Source organism: Anticarsia gemmatalis, chromosome 12 (genome assembly GCF_050436995.1).
Source record: "Anticarsia gemmatalis isolate Benzon Research Colony breed Stoneville strain chromosome 12, ilAntGemm2 primary, whole genome shotgun sequence".
Lineage (NCBI taxonomy): Eukaryota > Metazoa > Arthropoda > Insecta > Lepidoptera > Erebidae > Anticarsia > Anticarsia gemmatalis.
In genome coordinates this window covers 2206071-2233719 of record NC_134756.1, presented here as the reverse complement: position 1 = coordinate 2233719, position 27649 = coordinate 2206071, and the positions used below count along the sequence as shown (strand labels likewise).

Sequence of the window (27649 nt, the reverse complement as noted above, 5' to 3'; positions counted from 1 at the left end):
AACGAAAAGTAGAAGATCAATTTTTATTATAATAATTACTCGTTTATTTCTTTCATAACAAAAATAACATATGACCTTATAAAACTATTTAACAAAATTTATAAACGGCTCGCAAAATTATTATATTATACATGGTTTTTTATTAATTGTAAATAAGTAAATGCTTCTGCAATGTTTTACGTTTATATAGTTCTATTCTTACTACAATGTGCGTCAACAATTATATAAAATATATAAATGCTATATACTATGATATTCCGATATACGAATAACAATTCTTAAATACTCTTTAGTTCAAACTTTTTAGGCACTATGTTATCACAACAAGATTTATATTGGTAATACAAAAATACTAGTCACCAGTGCAATAGAATAATGAAATAACAAGTAAATATATCAAATAATTTACATTAATAGGTATATGGTATTATTACTAATCGTAATTATTTATTTTTAAAAATCTGATCGATGACAAGAACTCTTAAAACAAATTGGTATTAGGTCTCAAAACTATAGAAATGTACAAAAAATTGCGTAATTGTAGTTTTGCGCAAATGCATTCATGTAATATGCATTACCTTACTTGCGCAAAAAGTCTGTAAAATACTTAATAATTGTATATGAAAATAAACCATCAATGAAATATTAATAACAAATTTTAAAATGCTGAAAAAATTATATCAAATGCGTAACTCGATGAACGATTTAAAACGTTATCAGCATAAAACAAATTTTTGTGAAGTATTTTTTATATTATTTGCGTGTCATACATAATCATAAAATAAATGCAAGATATTTACTATCAACGAAAATGTATATAAAAGTGTAAATCAATATCCAATTATACTTAGGTATAATTAAAATACACTTATACTTCTACTTTGTGTTATAAATTCGTTTCATTGTGCGTAAGGGCTACACACATATTGGGTTCGACACGCTCGGTTCGACAATATTTATCGAAGAACAAAACCGACTCGACTCACGTGTTCGGCTTGTGCCGATCGGGTTCATCTACACGTATTCGGTTTTGCCACCCGGCTAAGCCGATTAATGCCGAACCGAGTTTGTGAGTAGCAAGCCTAACAACACTATTTTTTCTTTTAAAAATGCGTTGATTTCGTTTATTTTTGGACGTTATAATAAAGGCAGCTTATTTAAACTTATTTTCTAAGAAATGATACACGTAGTCGTAGACCACCAACATGATAGCACCGCCGGGACCTAACCGGAGAACTTTGGGTAATAAACCTTTGTATAGTGCCCGGAATCTGTAAATAAAAAAAACATATATAGTTCTTTTTCTCTCACCCTTCCATGCTTTGAAGCACATGTGGTAGTGGGGTCAGCCTTCCTGGTCTAAAAAAATTAGTTAACTCTCAGAAATCATTTTAACACTTAGGTATATGTACCTATCCGCTATACTCGTAACCGGTGGTTTCTTATATCGAGAGAAGTATGGATGTGAGTGAAGCATAGGAAGTTTGTAAGGATCGTACCAAGTGGCGTTCTTTAGTCTCAGCCTACCCATAAGGGGAAAAGACGTGGTTTTATGTATGTATGTATCCGTAAAATTAAAAACAAAACGAAGAGTGCTTTTTCTGTCCAAAAAAAGTTAAAAAAAAAGCTTAGCTAACTATTGTACTTAAAGAGGTTGGAGAATATCTATGAAACGATTAAACTAACCAATGCATAATCGTTCGTGAAGGGTTAATGTTCATGTGGATAATAAACCACATGGTTTACCTTAACATGAAATATTCACTATTGTTAGATGAAGGCTTCGAATCGGTTGTATCGGTCGAGGTCGAAGTCTTAGATATACCTACTGCATAATCGATTTAATTCCTTTGCTATAATAATTTATCATAGCCTTTATATTGTGTGTTCAATACCTATTTATTTGAATAAGAATCATGGATTTGCGAAAATCTATTAGCAAAGACATTAAATGACCAAGGATCTTCGGAACTTACAAATCATGGATATCAACGACCCCGCATCAAACAACATCCTATTAGAGCAGTGGTTCCCAAGCAGTGGTCCGCGGAAATCAAAATATGGTAATCGAATGATATTAAAATTTATAATGACTAGGACTTTTAGGATGACTATTACACTTTATTTTTAATATACTGACATAGTGGTCCCTCCTAAAAAGAATCGTATAAAAGTGGTCCCGGACTAAGAAAAGGTTGGGAACCCCCGTATTAGAGCAATCACGGTAAAGGCGGACAAAATCAAATGGCACAACTAGTAACATACATAAACTGAATGCACCATACGCATCATTTCTATTATAACCTAACCATGACTAAACTGACTGAACTAAATGAGGATAATTTGTAAGGCAAACAGTTACATACAAACACTAGCGACCGTCATTCATAGTTCAATGTGTAACAAACTCATTCATAATTTCATAACCCAACTAATTGTGCACGCAATTAAAATGGGAGATAATGACATTATGCATTCGTTGTATGAATGGACAGACACGGATTGAAGAGAACATTTTATGTATGATGTGAATTTAAAATTGTTGGAACCGTGCCAAAATATGTTGGTTACAAGACACTTGGACTTTTACTTTCTATACAAGGCTTTTTTTTAACCAATAACATCGTTTTTATAGGATATGTTCATTTTACGTTTGGATAACCCCCGGTTTCTGAGTACATTTAGCGGTAATTATCTATTCAATAGCGTTTTTTTTTGTATGAGTTTTAACGCTATTGAATAGATAAACTACGGCTAAATGTACCTCAGAAACCGGGGGTAAGACAAGTTAGTAAGCAAACGGACTAGGATTTGAAGTTGTCGCCGTGGCCTCAAGTTATCATCATCATCTGACTCAAATATTTAAAAGGATCGTACCAAGTGGCGTTCTTTTCTTTGGTTGCTGTCTACCTACATACGTACATACGTATTTACAATACAAGTTTTTCGGAGAAAGTAAGTAGGTATATTAAGAAATACCCAATTCAATTCTACTAATATAATAAATGCGATAGTTTGTGAGTACGTATGGATGTTTGTTACTCTTTCACGCAAATACTACTGAATCGATTACGATGAAGTTTGGTATGTAGGTCGCGGAAAACCCAGAATAACACATAGGCTAATTTTTATCTCAGTTTTCGAGGGATCGGGATTTACACGGGAAGGGTTTCCACGCGGACGAAGTCGCGGGCGGCCTCTAGTACGAGTACTAAATGAAGTAATTAATTTATACAGTTTAAAGCCGTCCATCTGAAAGTTTGGATGCAGTCCAGGTAAGATATAAGTATACGTTGAAAGCTTTCGAGTACACGTAATTCATGATGTTCGAGTAAAATTAAATTAGGTCAACCAACTGCAGAATCAGATGCATTTAGATCGAAAATAACTGAATGCCAAATATAATTTAAATTCAATACAGTTTTAAGAGCCTGGGTTTTGGTTTTGATGGAGCTAGTAATGTAAGTATAAAATATGGTACACTGCCATACTAGCCATACCATGGTACTGTAGTCTTTCTCGGAAGATTGTAATAAATAAAAAATAATTAAATAAGAGTGGATAATTCTTTTGGAGGAAGGATCTCCTTAACTGTTCTCGTTATGAAAACAGCAGCAAAGAACCGGTGTATTTTGTAGTCTGGTTGACGAATGGTTGGGGTCTGAAAAAGGTACGAATGCTGATATAATAACAGCGAAATTTCGAAATTCCTGTTTAATACTCGGCCGACTATGTCAGTACAACTGGAAACTAGTGGAAACCCGACCCAAATAGCTTTAAAATATCTCGTCAGTCGCGAATACTGTTTCGGAGAAATGCTCGCGAACAATGGACCGCAAATTATTCTTTGTTCCTTATTATCAACTTTCCTTGGCTTGGTGCCCGCTTGCTGCCCGTTTTGCGTGAACAGACAAAGTAAGAGAATATTAATAGATGTACTGGATTTAAAGTATTTGCTGTACGCTGGTTAATAATGAGGAAATATGTGGATTACAGAAATATTTATAAGACAGTCTATGCCTGTTACTACTGCCTTAAGTAATAAACTTGTTTTCAGGAGAGATTTTGTAAACGAGTGCATAATATTTACAAAAAACATGAGGCAATATTTGCACGTAACGAGCTATCAGGCAAACAATTTCAACTCAGATATACAACTCTGTATAATTATAAGCAACTCAGAGCCACAAATTTCATTTCATGGATGTCATCACCTAGGTATGCCCGGAAGAACTGATAGGTACAGGAAAACAAATATGCACTTTAAAAAAGTAACAAATAATGTTTACATAGCTTTCGTTAAGCAAATTAAATAGGTATAACATCTGATTAACTGGCTTCCAAAATATATTTTTCAGGTACAAAATTTATATTTAATCGGGGAAAAAGTCTTTTCGCATTATAGTATGTATGAACTTGTAATAAAATCTCTTTGGCTTTAAAAATCACAAATGAGTACGCGGTTCATTAGGTTTCTTTCAGTGAGCTGGGTACCTCACGTACCCAAATATCGAGCTTTTTTGTGTAGAGAAAAGATTTTATTACAAGTAGGTACATACATACTATAATGCGAAAAGACTTTTTCCCCGACCTAATATTTAAATTCAACATGAAGTGACTTACCCTTCTTCCTTATACACCAACACAATAGCTCCCGTAGTGGAACTGTACTTGACCACACCAGGCGTTGGTTGAGGACCCTGGATGCGACTCTTCGCCACATCAAACGGTATATTTACACAGGAGCCTAGCACGCCTGATGTGAATCCTATCGCCACTTTACGAGCGAACTCTAGGAAAGGATCCTGAAAGAAAAATGTGCTTTTTTGTTACTAGAGCCTGCTTTGGCTTTAGCTTTGTAGAAAGATTTTGCGGGGAGTAACCCTCTTATTCATAAAAATACATGAAGTTATGAAAGGCTTATAAAGGGATTTGTTCTTTTCACTCCTTAGCGAAATAAAAAAAGAGAAAACATATGACCTATAGCAGTTTTTTGACTAAAATAGGCTTATACTGTGTTTATGAATAAGAGGGTAAATGTTTTATTCCACGTTATAAAATATTCTGTATGTCTATATTTCTTCAAAACTTTTCAGCCATTTCTGTGTAAAATTGTATTAAATACAATCTTCACGAATTTTAGTATTATAGTATAGTACCTATATGTTAATTATTATCTTGAGACTTGTGAGTTTGAATGAAATAATGAAACAGGGGGGTCGAATAAGGCAACTAGCAGACATCCCATGCAGTACAATATTAATACTGGATTTGGCAAACAGTTCTGTAAAATTCTCGACCGAATTTCAAAGTTTGTTATCTATGTTATATAATTAATCCGTCTTAAAATATAACGGAAATGTATAATCACCGCCAATTGCTTTCCTCTCGATATTTATCGACAATTAGGTAATGAGTTCTTTTATACTTTTGAGTATCAGATACAAGCTGTATCTATGTGTGTCCTGATAAAAGAAGTGTGTTTCTTGTGTCAAGACAAAACTTATCTTTGATAATATTTATCAAATAAAAATATGTGCAAACAAAACAAACGGAAACATATCTATCTGATTGCAAAAGGAAAAATACTTAAGATACATCACAGTTCGCAAATTAGCGTAACAAAAATGCTTCAGTAGTTATTGAGATTATGGTGAAAATATAAACGAACAATCTTTTTGATGCAAAAAATATACTTCTTGGGCATAATAGGTACAAAATAACTTTATGCGCCTGAATCGAGGAGCTCGTGGCTTAGTTTACAACAGCCGCACGGATCGATCTCTGAGGTTAAGCTACGCTTGCCGAGGTTGTTCCGTGGATGGGTGACCATCCTAAACATATCGAGTTTCTCCGTGTTTCGGAAGGCACGTTAAATTGTGGGTCCCGGCTGTCATTTTCGAAGATCTTTGACAGTCGTTAACAGTAGTCAGAAGCTTGAAAGTCTGACAACCAGTCTTACCGAAGGGTATCGTGTTAATACCTAAGTAACTGGGTTGTGGAGGTCAGATAGGCAGTCGCTCCATGTAAAACACTGGTATTCAGCTGCATCCGGTGAGACTGGAAGCCGACTCCAACATAGTTTGGAACAAAGGCTAAGCGAATATATATATATAACTTTATGCGCCTGAATACAGCAGCTAACCGATGCGAGGGATCAAAAAAAAAGCAAGGAAACAGGAGAGCGGGTGGTGGAAACGGAACAACGACAGTATCCAAACGTTCCGGCTCGCTGCTATATTCAGGCACTTAAAGTAATATGACGCATTGGTACTAACCTCGTATTCAGGAACAATGCCTTTAACACTATGATAGAAGCCAAAGTACACCATATTGAAGACGCCATTCCTCATAATCGTTGCTGTCAGACCTTTATTGAGTCCTCTAGACCCCAGGCCATTTTCTCTCACAATTTCTCTAGTCACTGACCAAGTGCTCGGTATTTGTTTTGCTAAAGCCTTGTTGGACTGTAAAGTCACTTTGACGACTTCAAATGGATTGACTAAAATGGCTTCTGTTATACCTGCGCCTAGACCAGCTAGGGAGAATGTCTGGAAAAGAAGATGAAGAATAGATAAGGGTGTTAAGTTTGTTTTTTATATGAAACGAATGTTTGTGTATGAATGGTTAGCAGAGTAGGCATATTATGGATGTGAAATTTCGGATTAGGATACGGATTTCGTAATGTTTTGGACAAGATATTACTTCGGATTGTCTGTAATTTTTGGACAGTTTTGTTACAAGATATGACAATTTTATAATGAACTAGCTGACCCGCGCAACTTCGCTTGCGTCACCTAAGAGAATGGGTCATAATTTTTCCCCGTTTTTGTAACATTTTTCGTTGCTACTCGGCTCCTAATGGCCGTAGCGTGATGTTATATAGCCTATAACCTTCCTCAATAAATGGACTATCTAACACTGAAAGAATTTTTCAAATGCGACCAGTAGTTCCTGAGGTTAGCGCGTTCAAACAAACAAACAAACTCTTCAGCTTTATAATATTAGTATAGATTGTTCAAAAACGATTTAGACTCCGTCGCTATCTGCAATTTGTCCGATTTTATTATATCAGTTACGGTTAGGAGACCGCATTGACAAGTGTTAGCGATATTGTTTATGCCTGGAAATTGATTGATTTAGAAACAAAAAACAAAAGTAGAATGATGACTATGTAAATTGTAAACAGTTTGAAATATAATGATTAGCTGATTTGTAAAGCGATTTATTTAATCATGCGCCGTTTTGGCCATGCGTAATTTAATCGATTTTGGGCAAAGATATTATATGCAGTTTAAAATTTTTGGTTTGTTTAAATTCTTTTGAGATTAAATCTACCTACATGATTCTGGTAAACTACTATGAGGTGATCCAAGTGACCATGAATATCTTTCTATTTATACCAACATGAATCTTATTACATTTACTGATGCCAATATAGTATCATAAAATTGTAAGTATAAGTACATGTTTCCTTAGGGAAATGTTTCATATTAATATATTAATACACATATATACACATACACAGGTGTATATATTACATTACTCATATTATAGCAATTAATGACACAGTTTTTCCATGTTTATGTTATTTTACAAAACTATTTTATTGAAGTTTTTCCTGAGACAAGTTCTCAACAACACAAACTTCTTTTAATACTTATATGTGTACCACTACTGACCATAAGCCTGATTATTTATAAATGTCTTTTATTAAATCTAAAGAACTACCTACAGCAAAAATAAAATTTTCTTAAAGGTATTTATGCCATAAGTGATGATAAGACCTTAAAAATCTACATGCAATATTAGTTAGTTAAGTATCAAGGGCCATTCAGTTACATAAGTGTACCCAATTTAAATTTTCCCACTTAGTGATAAATGCAATTTGTATTGTTGCATGTTTGGTGCCACTTAGATATTCAGTTAGTTATAAATGTGTGTGTGTGAATTGAGTGAGCACCCTAAATAAAATTTAATAATATATACTAGTCATTTAGTAAAAGGTGTGAAACAATTGTAAAAACAATCTTACAATTTGTAAAAAGATAAAACATGAGATATATCAGTTAATGAATGCTCACTCAGTTCGCACATACGACCACCCTGAATCTCAGAACGTATGAAGAATTCATGTAAGATTTATGTACTAATCTTTAGTAAAACCTTTATAAAGTTGTCGTTTTAGATATCAATCGCCAAGGGCCGTATAAAAAAAAATTACAAATACTTTCATATGCTCACTCAATTCACACACTTTGAAAGGACCCGATTTCTTATGAACAAACCATAATTTCATTTTGTTATAAATCTTGTTTTATTAAAAGGTATACACGTGATTTTGTAAAATACAAAGCGAACCATAAATGTAGCTCGTTTTGTAATAGTTAATTAATATAAGTGCTCACTCAATCCACACAATTCTGAAAAGTTATAAACGTTAATATCTTTGAATTTATAAGGATTAGAAAGCTATAAATTGTGCTAGTTTTAGTAAAGAAAAGTTACTAAAGATTTGCCATTTTACATTTAGTACTCTCAGTTTACTCTAAAAGATATTCAACTGTTTGTGTTTCAATGAAAATCTGCCATACTGTAGGGTTGTCACGCTGGACATTTTTGCTGAACTAAAATTTTATTTATTTTATAATGACCTTTATCTACGAGGTCAGCAGTAGGACCTAACATGGGATGTTACAGTAAGGTCAATGATACACGAATTTGATTGAAACCATTTATTTACATAATGTAGTTTAATTAAAAAAATTACAAATTTAGATTTTTGGGTTAACAATCGTTGTCGATCAGGATGTAGCTTAAAGAGTGCAACAGAATATTTTGATCAGTACTTTCGTGGATATTAGTACAGTTGTCGTCGTAGCAAAAATATTTCTCGTTTGATAAATAATGACTCTTATAATGACCAATGCCTGTTAAATCTAAAGGTGCTACGAATTCGACCGCACCAATACTTCTATACAATTTATTTTTAAGTACAATTGTACGGGGCACTTTACTTAGCGCTACTGCGTTGGTGCCATTCAAATCAAAAGAAATCACATTTGAAATAATATAATAACTAGTTTCTACTCCCTCACATGACGCACATTTTGATTCACCTTCCGACAAAGAAATAGCTGTTTCTAATAGGCTGATATCAAAAATATTAATCATATCTATATTTAAAGGTAAGAACACGTTATTTCTCTTAATTACGTTTGCTGAACACAATACATTGGTACACGTTTTTGTAAAAATTGAGCTAGTGAAATAATCCAGAAGAAAATGTTCATAGATACGAGCAACATTACAGGCGACATCGTAAGTGCTAGTGGTTATTGGCTTTTGAACATATTTTATAATTATTTTTGCTCTTAGGCTATTTAAATCATCATCTTTGAAATTGGTGTCACTTAGACATTTTACATAATAGAGTAGCAACTAGTTATTATATTATTTCAAATGTGATTTCTTTTGATTTGAATGGCACCAACGCAGTAGCGCTAAGTAAAGTGCCCCGTACAATTATACTTAAAAATAAATTGTATAGAAGTATTGGTGCGGTCGAATTCGTAGCACCTTTAGATTTAACAGGCATTGGTCATTATAAGAGTCATTATTTATCAAACGAGAAATATTTTTGCTACGACGACAACTGTACTAATATCCACGAAAGTACTGATCAAAATATTCTGTTGCACTCTTTAAGCTACATCCTGATCGACAACGATTGTTAACCCAAAAATCTAAATTTGTAATTTTTTTAATTAAACTACATTATGTAAATAAATGGTTTCAATCAAATTCGTGTATCATTGACCTTACTGTAACATCCCATGTTAGGTCCTACTGCTGACCTCGTAGATAAAGGTCATTATAAAATAAATAAAATTTTAGTTCAGCAAAAATGTCCAGCGTGACAACCCTACAGTATGGCAGATTTTCATTGAAACACAAACAGTTGAATATCTTTTAGAGTAAACTGAGAGTACTAAATGTAAAATGGCAAATCTTTAGTAACTTTTCTTTACTAAAACTAGCACAATTTATAGCTTTCTAATCCTTATAAATTCAAAGATATTAACGTTTATAACTTTTCAGAATTGTGTGGATTGAGTGAGCACTTATATTAATTAACTATTACAAAACGAGCTACATTTATGGTTCGCTTTGTATTTTACAAAATCACGTGTATACCTTTTAATAAAACAAGATTTATAACAAAATGAAATTATGGTTTGTTCATAAGAAATCGGGTCCTTTCAAAGTGTGTGAATTGAGTGAGCATATGAAAGTATTTGTAATTTTTTTTTATACGGCCCTTGGCGATTGATATCTAAAACGACAACTTTATAAAGGTTTTACTAAAGATTAGTACATAAATCTTACATGAATTCTTCATACGTTCTGAGATTCAGGGTGGTCGTATGTGCGAACTGAGTGAGCATTCATTAACTGATATATCTCATGTTTTATCTTTTTACAAATTGTAAGATTGTTTTTACAATTGTTTCACACCTTTTACTAAATGACTAGTATATATTATTAAATTTTATTTAGGGTGCTCACTCAATTCACACACACACTTATAAATAGGTATTATTTATCTATGAGAATAATGCCAGGTGGAGACAAGAGTAAGGTAAATAGGTAGTTTGTAATATATGTTAAGTAGGTATATTATGGATTCCAAGCAACTATATTTTTTATTTGTTATCTGAATTATATTTTAATAAGATATTAAAGATGTATTTTTTATATGCAAAATACCTTTATGTCAGAATAAATAGATTTTTTTAATCAGGATATAATACGCTTTTATTGTATAGTTTCTATTTTAAAACACTGGTCAATTCATCAATAAAAACTATTAGGAAAGTAATGGCTCTGACTAGTTTAAGGTTAAAAGGTATTTTATTTTTCTATATATAAGTACTGCATGTTTAAAGTAATATCCATGGTTTAATTTAATTAAATAATATAATCCCAAGAAAAATAACTATATAATCATAATAAATATATGAATCTTATTAGAAAATGTGATAAGAAATTATGTGTGTATGTATGCTATTAGAAAATGTCTAGGTGGAATGCAAAAGGTATAGGTACTACTTAATAGGCTATTTGTTATAAATAACCCATTTATATAAAAAGGTAGTGTATAAATTATAGTCACATGTACAATTCAAATATTAGATAAAGTTTAACTGCAGAAGTATTGATAACAACTCTTATCAGTCACTTGACTTATTTGTTTATACAAATAGTACCTATACAGATAGGGAGATCAAGTTATAGGTAGAGCATATTTTTTTATTTAAACATTGTGTAATGTATTACGGTAATTTGAATTTATGACTCAATTACGTAAATGTTAATTTAAAAAACCGGTACAATGAGGTTCTATAGCTATGTCATCAATGAGTGATTAAATATTACTGAAATATTCTCACTAAAGGCGTCGGAGTGTCGGAGCCAAACATAAACAGCTTTTTGTACTGTTCAAACGTCGCAAATTTCACCGCTCTCTTAGGAGTTTCAGCAAGAATAGGCGGGAGAATACCCTTCCAAAATGATGTGAACCCTTCATACTTGTGCATTTTCTTCATACAGTCCACTATCCCCGTATAGTAGTGAGGATCAGAGCTAACGAGCGTTTTCCTGGTCGCTTGAAGCTGCAACCTCGTCTTCACAAGATCCAAGGGATGCATAATACACACTTCCACAAAACCAGCACTGCCTCCAGCTCCTATCTGCATAGCAGCCTGCTTTAATAGCCTCTCGACGTCACTCATATTGTCAACGCACTGTTCACGGAATATTAATAGCACACACCAGTTATGTACGAAGGTTTAATTGAGAATAACAACTTGTCGCCCCATTACCGGGTCCGACGTAAATAAATAATGACAGTACAGACAAAACAATTGTATTGCCAGATTTGACGTGATTGCGAATCGATGACAGTAGACGGTTTTTAATAATGTATACAACAATATCACTATCCAAGTCCACATGGCAACCCAGCCGTTTGCTGTCAAAGAGTCCCGATGGAAAGTGTTGTTTCGCTGATTTCATCCAAGTTTGTTAACTCAAATTAATGAATTTGTGTGTCCATTATTTAATTAGGCTAGTCCAACTGTTATTTACAAATGTTTCTTAAGATAAGGACTCGTTGCTAATGTAAGAAGAGTAGTGAATTCAACAAACAATCGATGTCTCTAAAGTCCATTTTCGCGTGTAATCTATCATTCAAAATGGCAGTGGTATTAACAATTTGCAGATGTGAAAAATGATTTCGTGAGTTATAAACAGTGTCGGTGTGGGTGGAAGGTGAATTAAACGCGGAAATGTGGACATAAAGTGTAAAATGGGTTCGCAGACACTAGAGATATTACGCCAAGGTGTTTGGGCGTCGTTAACAGGGGGTTGGTTTTATGATCCTCACCAAAATTTGTTTTGCAACACAGTGCACCTGTATGTGTGGTTGTTCCTGCTATGTTTGCCGTTTTCTATATATCTGGTGAGTTAAAGCGTGGAGCTGCATTCATAGTTTTTGAATTATTGTTTATGATGTGTTGGTAATAAAAAGCAGGTCAGTAGTAGTTGGGATCATTGTTATGCAGCATTGTGGCTTGAGTCATTATGGTCATTGCCCTTACGAAGCCTTACCAATAGTGTGAGGTTAATCTATTAAAGATATTGCACTTTAAAAAAGGTTTCATGTTTTGTTGAAAGTAGGACAAGTGTTTCTTTGAGTTGAAAATGAGTTCACTTATCAGGGCCACTTATCTTATTATAAATAAATTACGCCATAATTGGCTGTGATTATACACATGTATGGAATATTTGTTACTTTGTTTGTGAGTAAACAATATTGAAACTATTAATTCATACCTAGGTATTTCTTATTCCTTACAATACTATTTACAATATTTTATAACCCAATAATGGCCCCAGTAATCACCCTGGCTGTTTCCTCACTCAAGTCCTTGCTACTTTACTAACCAGTGTGCTAAACTTTAAATCCTGGCACCCATACATTTAATGCAGATAAAATAAGTTCATGATGTCCGAGTGGTTGTCATAATCCAATAATCAAAGGCTGGAGTTTAGTCCAGTTCTTTCTGTAGATTCAAATCCATACTAACATACTTACTGAGATAAACTTAGAAGCACAGTTTTAAAACCTAGCTAGGTATCTACTTAATTATGGGTTTAATTAGGCTCTTAAAACAATGTTTTTAAATTGATATCAGTTATTGTTGATATCATCCTATTAACATAGGATTAAGTAAGCATGTATATTCAAATGACAGATATAAATCAGTAAAATATATTAAATAAATTAAAATATGTGTTGTTTTACTGCAAAATTTATTACCACAATAGTTAATTTGATTCTATTTTAGGTATTTGTTTTAGAAACTGTGATTTCCTGTTTGTATAATAATATTAGGCATTTCCTATTGCAATAATATAAAGCATTTGCTTTTGTTATTTCACAAATTTGTATTATAGAAGTTTCTAATAGTAATAAACAAGCAACTATTATTTAGCCTTGATCAATCTTAATTGGTTTCCATTCACATGTTTCTAAGGCACAATAAAATTCTTAACTGTGTCTAAATTGAAACAATATGGCTAAACATGATTTAACCACTTTGGCAATCTTTTAGTTAATATTTTATGATCACAGGCAGGCAGAATAGGCATAGTACAATTAAACTGAATAAGGAATTAGCAAAGTACTTACCTATTTAACTTAAGTTTGCTTTAAGAGTGGCTACAGTAATAAGTAAATAAGTTTGGTTACAATTTGTGTATCTGGAAATTCCACTGTTATGTCTTGATGTTTCCTATGTTACTAGAAGTCTTTGTAGAATAATAGGGGAATTTCTATACTTTATATTAAAACAACATCAAATAGTCTTTCAAAAGATCTAAATATTAGTCATAATATGTTGATTATTGTGAGACTAGATATTACTGTTAATATTAGGTACAATGACTTATTTGTCATTACTAGGCCTTTTGATATATATAAGACTGAAATCTGTATTTTTTGCTACCAAGATAAGCGTTTTACTTAACTTAGATTGTATATTATTGAAAGAAGCTTGAAAGATATTATTGATCTTAGGAAGTAGTATTCTTAGGTCTCTGTCTACCCCTTGGGAAAAAGGCATGATTTTATGCATTTTATTATAACAATTGTTTTGCCAAACAGATAGTTCCTGTTTATAGATGATTCATAATAAATGATACTGTTTTTGCTGCAATATGTTAAATGTACTGAGTATGAAGTGTGAACACATGCATTTAAAATCACTGTTTTAATACATATTGGATTTTATATATCTAATACCTACTTATATGTAGCTTGTAGGTCATGTGTTTACTCAAAACAGTATTGGAATCAACAGGTTATCCTTAACCTAAATCTAAAACCTAGTTTTGGATATGTGGAACAGTATAGGTAGGTTATGGGTATTTAAAATAAACAATATGTAGGTTATTTTGATAGCTTTTGCCAATAAGTTCATCTTTTGTTGAGAATTTTTCAATATTTCTTTATCAGTCTATTATATCATTTAATCTAAAAGAAATACTTCTAATCTAGAAACCTGTAGTTTTTGGTACAGCTGACTAGATAGGTAGACTGTGGGACTAGGGTAACTGTGTTTATGTTGTGGTATTTTAGATATGCCTTTGTTAACACATGCTAAAGGGTCATCCAGTTCTTAAGGTTGTGTACCTAGTCTTATGAGAAGAGCCAGTTGGTAACTTATGACCATATTTTCATTTCTTCCTATGGTCTGACCATAAATACTATTCCTATTTATTCTTGCTACTCCTTGCTATGTGATTGTACAGGCTTCTCTTGTAATTGTTCATGATTAAAAAGCATAACTAAATTCTTAAAATCCTAGCAGCCATACTTACAATATACCAAGGTCCCTTAGAAGTTCGTATTTGTATTATTTATTTTTATTTATTGCTATTATTTAGTTAAAAGCTGTACAACAATTAAATCTCTGCAATATCCTGTTTACACCAAGTACTTAACTACCTACCTAAATGAATGCCAAATATTTTTACAATTTGCAATAAGATCATAATACTTAATAATGGAATAAGGAAAAAGATGTGTATCTTTTTATTAGTCTATCTATTTAAATCTGGTTATAATCCAAACACCTTTAAAGCATTATAGACCTTGCATACTGAGAAATACAGTCAAAATCACACTGCCTTCTAAAATTCTTACCTGTATCAAATGCCTTTTGAACTGGTTTCATATTGTGTGTGATTTTAAATTTAAATGTAACAAATATTTTGTAAAAACATTGAATGTTTTTGTATAAAATAACATGTGTGATAAACAAGTGTTATCTGATGCATTTATAAACAATATTCACCTTGAACTTCGATAGACTTGTCTTGAGTTAGTGCTTTGTAGGAAAATGTATCAAGTTTATTATGGTCACAACTACAAAAATATGTCTACTAGCTGTTTCTGCATTTTTGGCTTGTGTCGCGACATAAGTACCTAGATAATACAGTGCACAAAATGAGATACCATTTTGCAGACTCCAGTCTTGTAGCTAAGCAATGCCAAGCGTTGTTGGTCCGTTGTCAACTGTACATACTCCAGTTTATTGAATAGGATGCCTTTGCAAGTCAACTGATCATCCTCATACACTGTAACCGCATGCATTAGTGTGTATGTGTGTAATGGATGGTCAGTCAAACAGACTGAAGTTTTTTTTTTTGCACTGGCTGCCTGCACCTGTAGGATTCTCTGATATTTCTAAGTGTGTATGAACACCTCTATAAATAATGCTGAGAATAGGTAAACTTAACGTTTCAATTAATAATTTTGTTAAATGTATATGAGATAGAGGTTTATTTATTTAATTTGCATAGAAAATACAAATTCAATACCTGTTCAACAGCCTTTCTATCACTCAATCATAATTAGTAAACTATATTGTGCTATAAGTATCTTGTTATCAGTATAATCTAATATGCATGACTTGCAAATGTAATTAAAAATAAACCTTGTTGCATACAATGATGGATAAGACTTGCCTTATAAATAATTCAAAAGATGTCAGTACCAATCTCTCATTGATTTCTACCTGCACCATATTTATATTCATATTATAAACCTTTAGCATTGAGGATGTGTTTGACCAGAATAAGATTATATGTACTCACAAATTTAAACATTTGCAAGGGTCAGTATATGCAATGACTATATAAAACTACAAATAGACCTGGGAAAGCTCTAGTCGTTTATATCTGTTAAATTATATTTTATTATATTCTTTTACCAAAATACATGTACATTGAGCTTGCATATAAAATATTCTGATGAAAGCATATTTTTGAAAAAATACAATTTTCTTAGATCCCTACATGATTACTTAGTTTTACCAAGCGAATTAGAAACAAATACCTATTAATAAATCATAAAATAAGAACCAGTGGAAATAGAGCCATTTAAACACATTCACCATTAATACCATTATCTTTTTCTTCCAGTACTTTCCACCGGCAAGTCTCGGCTGGATAATATACTGTGGTCTGGTGGCGCTGGTGTTCACTGCGCTGAAGATGCTCAACCACAGGCTGCACCACATGTACGACACCACCGAGTGCATCATCGTGCAACCGCCGACTAGCCCCAATAACGCTAATGAGAACGCTGCGTGAGTGTTATTTAACTTTCATAATTATAATTATAAAAATTAAAGTAACTGGTCGTTTGTCGTGAAATTACGAACTGAGCCCTACAGCCTGTTCCGGTTCTTGTATAGGCATATACGGCCTGTTCCTCTGAGTATCTAGCTTAGAGGAACAGCCTGTATATGCCAGCCAATTTTCCTATTCCTATAACACAAAAGTGATTTTAAAAAGTGATTGTTTTAATTTCAAAGATTTGCATATTCAAACAATAAATATACTCACAAGTTTTTACACCACCACCATGGTCAAAATACATTGATTGTATATTTTGTTTTTCTTGTCCTATCCTTGATATGATATGATGATTGTCTTTTCACCAGACCTGACGAAGGTATGGAGATGCAAATGCTAAAACTCGGCGGCATGCCAGCCGCTGGGAGCGACAACGAGTCGGTCACCTCTTTGGAGTACCACAAGCCTAACAACAGCACCATAGGTAAGACAACTAAATTTTATTGAACCCCGTTACACCTTAAAAAAAATTTCCAAAGTCCTATTGGAGGATCGTTGTTCCCATTTTATTATAATACATACAATAAAAAAATAAGTAGTTACTTATTTTACTAAACATGGATCTACTAGTTTTTAAGCATTTTCACTTCAAAAATGCGTAAAAACTCATGGCTTTCGCAGTTTTTTTCGCTATTGTATCTGCTATATTCTAAATAATTTCTAATTCTACTGTCTTGGCCACGAAAGCTTATACCACTCACTTAATGAATGTCGTACAAAAAAGTAAATTTTAAAGCAATCTGATAGTCAAACATAAAATATTGTTCCAGATTTAAAGGTAGACGTCCACCGTAAGAACAGCTCTGAATCGAGCATAGAAGACAGCGCTATGTCTGCTAAGCAGGCAGAAGCTGTAGCCACAACCAAGTCTGACCTGTGCGTGGCGCAGACCACGGAGATGCCTGGGCCTTCCTTCCGTCCAGCCACCAGGAGCCGGTCCAAGTCCGGCCACAGAAGGGAACATAGGACTTCAAAACGTAGAACACATGGTACACGTATCGATGAGCTCATAGTAGAAGCTTCTAGAACGCCAAGGGCAGAGAACAACTTGCCCGGACATATGATGGTGGAAGACGGGCCGTTTGCGAAAGTCAGTAGGCGGTATCACGAATGTCCGCACCGTCGGGGCTCCAGTAATAAGGACTTTTTCAAGGAATGGCTGTATTTAGATGGGACGGAAGCTGCTGGGGAACCTTATCAATCTAAATTCGCAAGACAACTCAGTTCAGATTCGAGGGATAACTCCGAGCCTAGTGTAGGACCTCCGTCTCCTAAGAAGCGTCCAGCTCATCGCAGGAGATACGCTAACTATCCAGATGAAAGCTGTACCAAATCAGCTATGGCGTTAGCAACAGCCCAGTCTTCAAATATGAGGAGGAATTCGAACTCCACTATGTCGACGATACAGTTGCCGCTACTAAATTCAACCGCCCAATTAGTCTCTCATATGAGGCGACATTCAAACAACGCTGATACCGGTTTCTTTGCCAGTGTGGAACTCGGAGAGTACATGATGGTGAAGGCCGAAGCTCCTACAGGCGACGCAGACAAGAGCAAAGGAAAAAGCTCAGGGTTCAGGCGGATAAAAAGTGCCGCGCTTGAAATAGGCTGTCCACCTCCAAGTGTATCGAATTTATCCCCTCATCCAAACAGCGCGGAGACCATCGGTGGGCAAATGCTGAAAAACCCTAAAAATGCAGTCATTCCACCCCCTAGCAAAAGTTTAACACGTGGTCCCCATTTGAATCTGTACCCTAAGAATGACTCAGGGGAAGGGTGTAGCTACCCTTATTTAACTTATGGGTCGGAAATCGTATACCCAATAGCAGAAATATCGGATGAAATGCAAACATCGCAGAAAGAAACGGATTTGGATTCCAGTGGTGAAAGTTGCAGTGATTATGACGATGAGAAGCAGTTCCGGGGGTTTGACTGGGACGCGGAACAGTCGCCAGCGATGAGGTCCAGTGATTCTGATTACGAGAACAACGGTTCAAGGTCACCATTACTTGATAGACCTTCAGACGTTCGAGTGGTCCGTAGCAAGACTCACGATTGTAAAAACAAGTACTGCTGCGAAAGACACTCCAGCAAACACAACCCAGACTGTCCAAACGACAAAAGCAAACCTGTAAGACTGAAAAAGCTTAAACATGACCCTCAATTTGAAGCGAAACGCCCCGAAAGGCAGCCGCCCTCGTGTGAATGTAAACTAACTCCCAACGGTGATTACTTTGACAAGGCTAGTGCGAGTTCCAAAGATTTACTCATAGAAAAATCTAGTTTGGAATCTAACGAGAATCAGGAGCAGATGGAAAAGAAGCCGGAAGAGAAGAAAGTATTGGAGAAGAAACTTTGGGACCACGATATATCTAATTCTAGCAGTAGTAGTGACACTAACATTGACAAGCCAGTGGAAGAAGACAAGGATGACAAAGTCATAGCCGTAGATACAGAGGAATCACAACTGACGGGTGATAGTAAGAGCGCTGATGAACGAAGCGTGTACAGCTTAGACTGGCTGTTCGAAGAAAATGAACTGAACCGTGAAGACTTCAACAAAGAGGCAGGTGCCTGCGCTCTCCCCGAAGAAGTGTGTCAAAAGCTAGCCAACGCCCTCGGAGAATCGTCATCAAACGTTCCAAAAAACTTGGGCGCTATACCAAAGCAGATAAAAAACTTAGCACGTTCAAGAGCTTCCTCGCAGAAGGAGAACAAGAAGAGAGATTCTAAGAAGGAGAAGGACGAGAATCAGAACGAAGAAGGGATCCTCTTCGATGCGGTGGAAGCTCAGGCTGCTTTGGTACAAGGCTTGGAGTGCTTATTTGCGGCGACGAATGCGAACACTGTGGTCATGCCCCCTCCCAACAGAGAGGAGAGGTCTCGCAGTCAAAGACAAAGTATTAGAGGAGAGCGGGAGAATTCGCACAAAACGAGGAAACGATCTATAGAGGAAGTAGCACAAACATCGACTAACACCTTGCTCCCGACGTCGATGCCGTTGTTAGCGGCATTCTTGAACTCGAGAGTCGACTTCGGTCCTTGCTGCGTACCGGCCTATGTCGCGAACAACGAAGCGGTCTCTCCACAGAACACGCAAGCAGTGGAAGAGACGCCACGACTCAGGCCACTAATGGACCGAAACCACAGGAATCGAGTTAGGAAAATAAAACGCTCCACCCGCCAACGAAACAATCCTTCATTACAAAACAATACTGAGAAGAAAGATAAAACGCCGGTCCCTGATAGCTCAAACAGTTCAACTAGCGTTCATTTCGCCACGTCATTCGATGACACTACTGATGGAGCGATACATTGCTTCATGGACGAATATGGGAATTGGATGTCGTACACGTTCGATAAGAACAGTTCGGGACGCGCGCAGGCCCAACCGATACCCTTGCCAGAAAAAGAGGACGGAATGCGCATCAATAGGGTTAAACCCATTGACAATAACCCAGATAATTCGCAAGAAACAGCCGGAGAAGGAAGCTGTGGCTCTCTAGAATCGGAAGCAGGGAACAGTGAAAGTATAGCGAAAACGAAACGCGGAGACAGCATCGACCAAAGCTCCTCTAACCAAGGAAGCAATAACCCTCTTTTGTCGAGTAATAACAATGTATCGACAGTCGTTCCTATTAATATTAGTAATGCTAATAAACGGTTCTATGTGTTTGACGGTGGGACCGGCACTCACACTGACCAACCGAGATCTCCTGTAGCTTACGTGACTGATAGTTTGTTAGAGCAAATAGAGGCTGAGAGGCAGTCGAGAATGGGACTGCCTAGTATGCATATTAACTTCTTAATGAACCAACAGAGGGCGCAACAGTTGGCACAGCAACAAGTGGAAAATACTTACGCGAACATACCCAGTTTGATGCCCTCGATAGGAGAAGAGAGTGTAGAAATAAATATAAGGAGTAAATTCTCTAAACTCATGGACGAAATGGAGAAGGCGAATCAACCGAAACCAAAGAGCTATTACAAGTTTAAATTGTCTAAATGCTTCGAGTTGAAAGTGACTATGGATCGACTGCAGCTGATGGCTTTGTTTGATAGAAACTTGACGTGTAAGGAGACGTTTATAACTATCGTATTAGCTGTGATGGTGGCTGTGTTAGGGTCTATGGTGTTAAACCTTGGGTTCTATAGAGATATCTATGCGTTTTGGTTCTGTTTCATCATGGCGGGCAGTCAGTATTCGTTGCTGAAGAGTGTCCAACCGGATTCGGCGTCACCTGTACACGGTTTTAACAAAATGGTGGTATTTTCCCGACCAGTGTATTTTTGTCTATGTACAGCGATACTATGTGGGGTTCATAGTTACCTAGAACAGACAACGCCAGTGGCTGATGAACTACACACGCGACGAAAACGTAGTTTCGACGTTAGTAAACCTATAACAATATACGGATTTGAAATGAACGAGCGAGATTTTTTATACATCATTCAAGAAATATTATCAAAATTCTTGTTATTTTTCCCTTTGGCGTTCAGCTTGGGATTGTTTCCGCAAGTGAATACGTTTCTTATGTACTTGCTTGAACAGATTGACATGCATGTGTTCGGTGGGAATGCTACAAGCAGTTTAAGTGCTGCGGTTTACTGTGTAGTGCGTTCGTTAGCTGCTATAGGAGTGCTATACGGGTTTGCCTACAGCGGCCTCGTCGAAGGGAAGAAATCCCAACATCAGAAGCATAATATTCTATTCTCAATATTCTGTGGCCTCCTCGTTCCTATCGCGTATCATCTCAGTCGTAGTGCGAGTGATTACACGTTAATATGGAATCTAATCAAAAAGCACTTACTACCACCGGAATTATACGTCATACACAATCCAGAATGTTCGCCGGAGCTTGAGAAAGGAGACCCTAATACCTTAAGCGAGGAAAAGAAAAACAATTCGGAAAGTAACATTTCTAAGCAAAATTCCATAGGAAGTTCGGCCTCGAAGATAAACTTTAGCTCTGAGACGAACATCGCTAAGCAAAAGCGATCTCAGACTTCGAGTGTCAGTTCTTTGAAGATGGACCCTAGGGGCGGAGACACTATGAATTCAACAACTTCTCTAAAAGACCCTCCTACGGAAGAAGATAAGACCCAGGACACAAATACAAACGCATCGAATGCTAATGTAAAGTCTGAGTCGGAAAAGCCGGATGAGGATATGGAAGACCCATTGCCGAAGAAACTGCAAGCGACGGTGAATGCTAGGCTTAAGAATGACGTCATAGTGTGCACGTTTCTCGGTCTGTTCGTGTTCGGATTGCATTGTACTACTGTGTTCACGACGCTACGGCCGCAGTTGAATACGGTGAGTTGAATTTGTTGATTTTTCTTATAGATAGTATAGAAATATTGAACTTGTGCTTATAAATATGGCCATGATTCTACCCGAGACTTTAAAATCAAAATCAAAATCAAATCATTTATTCATTTAGGTCAAATATTGACACTTATGATAGTCGTTACAATTACTGAATCTACCACTAGCTCGGAAAGGGGGTAGAGCCTTATGAGAAGAGCTAGCGAGAAACTCACGGCCACTCTTTTCAATCGCCAAAAAGTTTTACAATGTGGTTGATACAATAATTGATCATGCGAGGAGCTGCCAACAATCAGCGATATAGACTAAACGTCAATTAAGTTAAATGAACATAGCTAGGTTATTTATTAGTCTCTGATCATACCGTATGTTGGGAGCACCTACTAGCATGTGATAATAAGAATATGGGCAGCAAGTGAGCACACTGGTTGTGAACATTATAAAAGAAAAAAGTGACAGTTTTATGAATAACATCAAATTGTACGTAACATCACCTATTTGCATCATTAATTGCCCATATTTTACAATATTTAGACCTACTGCTACTGAGTTTATACAATTTATAGCAAAGTTCCCTAATTTCAAAGAATCCTAATCAAGCGAGCGACTAATCCCAAGAGCTATTGTCGTTTAGATACTCATCAATTCTGTAATAGGCTTTCCTAACGAGATGTTCCTTAACAGCAACTTTGAATTTTGGCAGGGGTAAATCCATGATGTGCTTTGGAAGCTTGTTGAAGAAACGAATGCCGAGACCTACAAACGAATTGTGCACCTTGTGTAAACGATGATGGGGACCTACTAATTTGTGTCTGTTTCTAGTGTTGTAATTGTGTCTATCGCTATTTGTTGCGAAAGTCCCTAAATTTTGTTTTATATACAACAAGTTTGCAAGCACATACTGTGATGACACCGTCAGTATCCCTATCTGCCCAAAAAGCTCTCTCAAGGAGTCTCGCGCTCCTAAACTATAAATTGCACGGATAGCTCTTTTTTGAAGGACAAAAATAACATCTATATCAGCAGCCTTACCCCACAGTAATATACCGTAAGACATGACGCTGTGAAAATAACTAAAGTAAACCAGTCTTGCCGCATCCACACCAGCAAACTGTCTTACTTTTCTGATTGCGTACGCGGCGGAGCTGAGTCTCCCCGAGAGATGCGCTATCTGAGTGCCCCATTGGAGCTTGCTATCCAGACTGATACCTAAAAAAGTTGCCGAATCTACCAAATCGATAGTTTGCCCATTTACGACTATGTTAGTACCTGAATTCCTCGCGTTGGGCATAGTGAACCTAATGCACTTAGTTTTGTTAGAATTTAATAACAGATTATTACAAGTGAACCAGTTGTGGACCTGTTCAAGAATACTATTGATATCAATAAAACAAGACTTCGAACGATCTACTTTAAAAATGAGTGAAGTGTCATCTGCAAATAATATAATATCACATAAGCCCTGCACCTGAAAGGGGAGATCGTTTATATATACGAGAAAAAGAAACGGACCGAGTATCGAACCCTGAGGCACGCCGAGAGAAACAGCTGAACCTGAAGACCTTACACCATTGATATCTACTCGTTGAATCCTATTACTCAAATATGACGCAAGTAAATCGAGCGCTGTATCCCTAATTCCATAGTGGTTTAGTTTCCTAAGGAGCGTATTATGTTGGACACAGTCAAATGCTTTGGAGAGATCGCAGAACACCCCAATGGCGTCCTGGGATGTCTCCCAAGCATCATAGATATGCTTGATGAGCGAAATACCTGCATCGATTGTTGACCTACCCTTTGTGAAACCATACTGTTTACCATGAAATAGCTGATTCGAGTTAAAGTGACTTTCGAGCTGCTCTAAGATGACCTTTTCGAAGATTTTGCTAACCGCAGGCAAGATGGAAATGGGCCTGAAATTGCTGGGCTCACTCTTAGATCCCTTCTTAAAGAGTGGTACTACTTTACTGTGTTTCATTAAGTCCGGAAACACACCAGCATCTACGCACCTGTTAAATATTAAAGCCAAATGGGGGGCTATTTCCAGGATGATACTTTCTACTAATTTAACAGAGATGCCCCAGAGGTCAGGTGTTTTTTTGGAGTTGAGCGACCTAAAAGCCTTAACTACATCATTAGAGTTGATATGTTTGAAGAAAAAAACACTACCACACTCTTCTACACTATTTCGAAGTAAACATTCTGCCTTGGCAGGACAGGAATTCAAGGAGCTAGTTGTAGCTGTGGGAATATCAGCGAAGAAAGTATTAAACGTCTGAGCAACCTCTAAGTTGTTGGTGATAATCATGTCATTTACTTTCAGTTCAAAATTATTTTCGCGCTGGATAGCACGACCTGTTTCGTTGTTAATGATATTCCATGTGGTTTTGATCGTATTGTCTGAGCTTTTAATTTTGTTGCTTAAGTGTAAGGATTTAGCAGCAACACAAGTTCTCTTAAAAATTTTTGAATAGTTCCTAACGTATTCAAGAAATTTAGGATTAAAATTGAACTGTTTCATGGAATAAAGCTCATACAGCCTAGCTCTACTTTTATAAATACCTGCTGTCGCCCAATCGCAAAATTTGAGTTTCCTATTGTTATCTAGTATGGTTTTCTCTTTGAAGATAGTTTTGAACTTGGATTCAATAATGTTGAATAACGATGTGTAAAGGTTATCCGGGTGTTCTTCGGTGTCGTCTAACTTTGTCATAGCACTAGCTATCTCACTATTAAATAATACTAAACGATCCCTAGTAATAGGCCTACAAGTAATTTTCTTTAACCTATTATCTACCCTAACAGGAAATATAGCCTTCTGTCCACAATGGTCCGATGTTAATTCACTTAACATTTCCCTACCTAAGCATTCGCAGTTGCAGAATATATTGTCCAAGCATGTAGCAGAATGTGCAGTGATTCTAGTGGGCTCATTAAATAAAAAAACTAAATTAAATGATTTAAATAATGACTTAAGTCTCGTACTAGTCGAAGATTGCTCAAGTAAATTTACATTAAAATCACCACACACTACTACATACTTGTTGCTTATACTTAAATGCTTTAATATGTCCTCCATTATCGACTCAAATAAAGTAAACTCACTATTTGGTGGTCTATATATACAAACTACTATGTGTCGCTCTAACTCGACACAGGAAACCTCAGCCGTGCGTTCTATTGACAAATTAACTATGTCCCTACGTTCTTTACATTTAATACTGTTAGCTACCATAATCAGTGAACCACCATGTCTAGCTTTGTTCCTAATATACGCACTAATAATTGTATAAAACTCATTGTTTATTGCTATTTGTTCCGTGTGTAGCCAATGCTCAGTCACACAGAAAATACCTACATTATGTTTTTGTAAAAACAATTCTACTTCTAATTCCTTGCTGGATAAACCTTGTATGTTTTGATGAACTAAATTTAATGAGCCTAGCTGTTTGTTGCTGAAGAAGACATTCCTAATCTTTAAAACCTAATATATACGCTCAAAAAAAATATCTTACAAACCTCATATAATCGCGAGGTATAAAGTTTGCTAGTTTTTGAGTAGTATATTAGACTTTCTCACTAGATATGGCTTGATATTCTTATAAGAAAAAGCATATGCTATCGCTAAAGACAATACTTATAAAATTATTTATAAAAAATGGATTGTCTCCTACCAGGTGCTATGGATAATCGCTGGTATCCTAGGCTGGGTGCTCCACTACCTGACTCCTCAGCTACGCAAGCAACAGCCGTGGCTGTGTCTCGCCGGGCCCGTGTTGAAGCAGCACGAACACGCGCAGTACGAGGTCACTGAACCCGCCAGACTTATGTGCTTTGAAAAGGTAATGATTTTTTTTATACTAGCTGTGCTATGTGATTGATAAGGATTTTGTACATTTTAGACAGGTAGAACTAATTAAGGACTTATTCCGTATTTATGCAAAATGGGTTCACAATTTTTACTTTTTAGCGGAATACTAATATAAAAGTGGTCTAAAACCTTAAACAAAAAAGAACCACGCGATTTTCGCCTAAGAAATAGGATTTACAAAATGCAAAACCAAACCAACTGCTGAGCTGAACATGTTTTTGTAAAACCTTTGATATGTGGTTCATTTTTCCATAAATACGGTAATTTTTGTTGTATATTTAATTTTTGCTATTTTAAAATAACATTTGAATATTTTGTTACTCACATTGTTTTTATATGCGCCTTTACGAAATAGCTTAGAATGCAGATATTTATCTTTTGAAATAAAAGTATATTCCCATTCCGGGAAATAAAGTATCTTCAATGTGTCATTATTATTTCCCATGCCCATCCTTCTTTATACAAAAGAAAAGGCTAGATTCCTGTTACTTCTGAGTATTTAAAAATTAAAATTTCACTAAACCTGAACTACTTTGTGTAATACTTGAAATAACGTAATTGTTCAGTAATGTATGTGTTTGTGGTACAGATGTTCGTGTACCTATGTTTCGTGGAGCGCAACGTGCTGTACCCGGGCGTGGTGATCGCGGCCACGACGCAGGACGCGCCCGCCATCGCCGCCAAGTACGGAGACGCTATCGGCGCACTCATTATATGCGTGTGCGCACTTAAGTGTAAGTATGCCTCTATTTTTTAACCCCTTAAATTATGCTTTAAGACTTGTTTAAAAGCGAAATTTATTTGCTTATTATTAGTGCTAGTCCCTTAAATTATCTTACTTATTATAAATACATATCTTAATAATGATTAAAAAAAAATCGATTGAAAATTGAGTCTACTGAGTAGGTTATCGCGAGATAATGAATACATTAATAAGAACATGCTGAGATCTCACTAATGAAACTAAAACGAATATGTCAATATTGACGACCTCCGTGGCGCAGTGGTTAAGGTGATCGCCACGCTACTACAATATCGCGTATCAAGGTCGTGGGCTCTATTCTCATTCGGAGCAATTATTTGTGCGGTCCACAAATAGTTGTACGTTTGTAAAATTCCCCGCGACACAGAAGCGATTCATGGCGCATTTAAAAAAAGCCGGAACACAACTAAAAAAAATTACGTCGTCCTGAACTCTTGCAATTTCTGAATATTTATAAAACTTATTTAAAAGCGCATTTTTAATTCATTATTAGCAATTAAATAGACACTAATTTTATTTTATTTCCTCCAGGTCTAAGGAACGCATACTCGGAGCCCGACTCGCAGTACTTGATCCTGGTGTTCGCCGTGCTGCTGTTCCAACGTGACCTGAGCACTCAGAAGATATCGGAGACCTTCCTCGTGGACTACTTCATCACCGCCATCATATTCAGCAAGGTCTACGAGTTTCTACTCAAGGTATGAATGTTACGAATAGTCATTAGCTTAGCATTGTCATTTTGCGAGTACATTAACTAACGCACACACTTCTACATACATTAGCGGCGATTCAAAACCGAGAAGCGAGAAATTTTATAAATAGGCCTTGGTGGGACATAGGCCTTATGGGTTCACCCACCTTATGTAAGATTCTGGGCCCAGGGTTGTGAAAACTAAAACTGAGATTTGATCATTGGGTG

At 35.9% G+C, this 27649-nt stretch overlaps 2 protein-coding genes across 2 annotated transcripts in view; one reads left to right on the top strand and one right to left on the bottom strand.

Moving 5' to 3' along the window:
• Nucleotides 1-9: 9 nt before the first annotated feature.
• LOC142977227 (mitochondrial 2-oxodicarboxylate carrier) lies at nucleotides 10-11898 on the bottom strand. The gene is made up of 4 exons (XM_076120996.1): nucleotides 11454-11898; nucleotides 6279-6551; nucleotides 4624-4805; nucleotides 10-1271 (listed from the first exon to the last, which is right to left on the bottom strand). Exons 1-4 carry the CDS (start codon nucleotides 11793-11795, stop codon nucleotides 1154-1156), a joined length of 915 nt encoding a protein of 304 aa, XP_075977111.1. The 5' UTR covers nucleotides 11796-11898; the 3' UTR covers nucleotides 10-1153.
• A 144-nt stretch (nucleotides 11899-12042) lies between these two features.
• The window catches only part of pcx (pecanex), a 45727-nt gene continuing 30120 nt past the window's right edge, over nucleotides 12043-27649 (top strand). The window contains exons 1-7 of the mRNA XM_076120995.1: nucleotides 12043-12523; nucleotides 16552-16718; nucleotides 17076-17191; nucleotides 17538-22084; nucleotides 25774-25938; nucleotides 26557-26701; nucleotides 27262-27428. Of these exons, the coding sequence (XP_075977110.1) occupies nucleotides 12371-12523; nucleotides 16552-16718; nucleotides 17076-17191; nucleotides 17538-22084; nucleotides 25774-25938; nucleotides 26557-26701; nucleotides 27262-27428 (5460 nt within the window). The 5' untranslated portion in view covers nucleotides 12043-12370. The remainder of the gene's footprint in view (nucleotides 12524-16551; nucleotides 16719-17075; nucleotides 17192-17537; nucleotides 22085-25773; nucleotides 25939-26556; nucleotides 26702-27261; nucleotides 27429-27649) is intronic.

Excerpts from the sequence above, each read along its gene's own strand:
- LOC142977227 (XM_076120996.1), bottom strand. The coding sequence starts at position 11,795 with ATGAGTGACGTCGAGAGGCTATTAAAGCAGGCTGCTATGCAGATAGGA. Across the intron at positions 4,806-6,278 it reads GCATTGTTCCTGAATACGAG|GATCCTTTCCTAGAGTTCGC; the intron begins GTTAGTACCAAT and ends TTTTTCTTTCAG. Across the intron at positions 1,272-4,623 it reads TTGGTGTATAAGGAAGAAGG|ATTCCGGGCACTATACAAAG; the intron begins GTAAGTCACTTC and ends TTTTATTTACAG.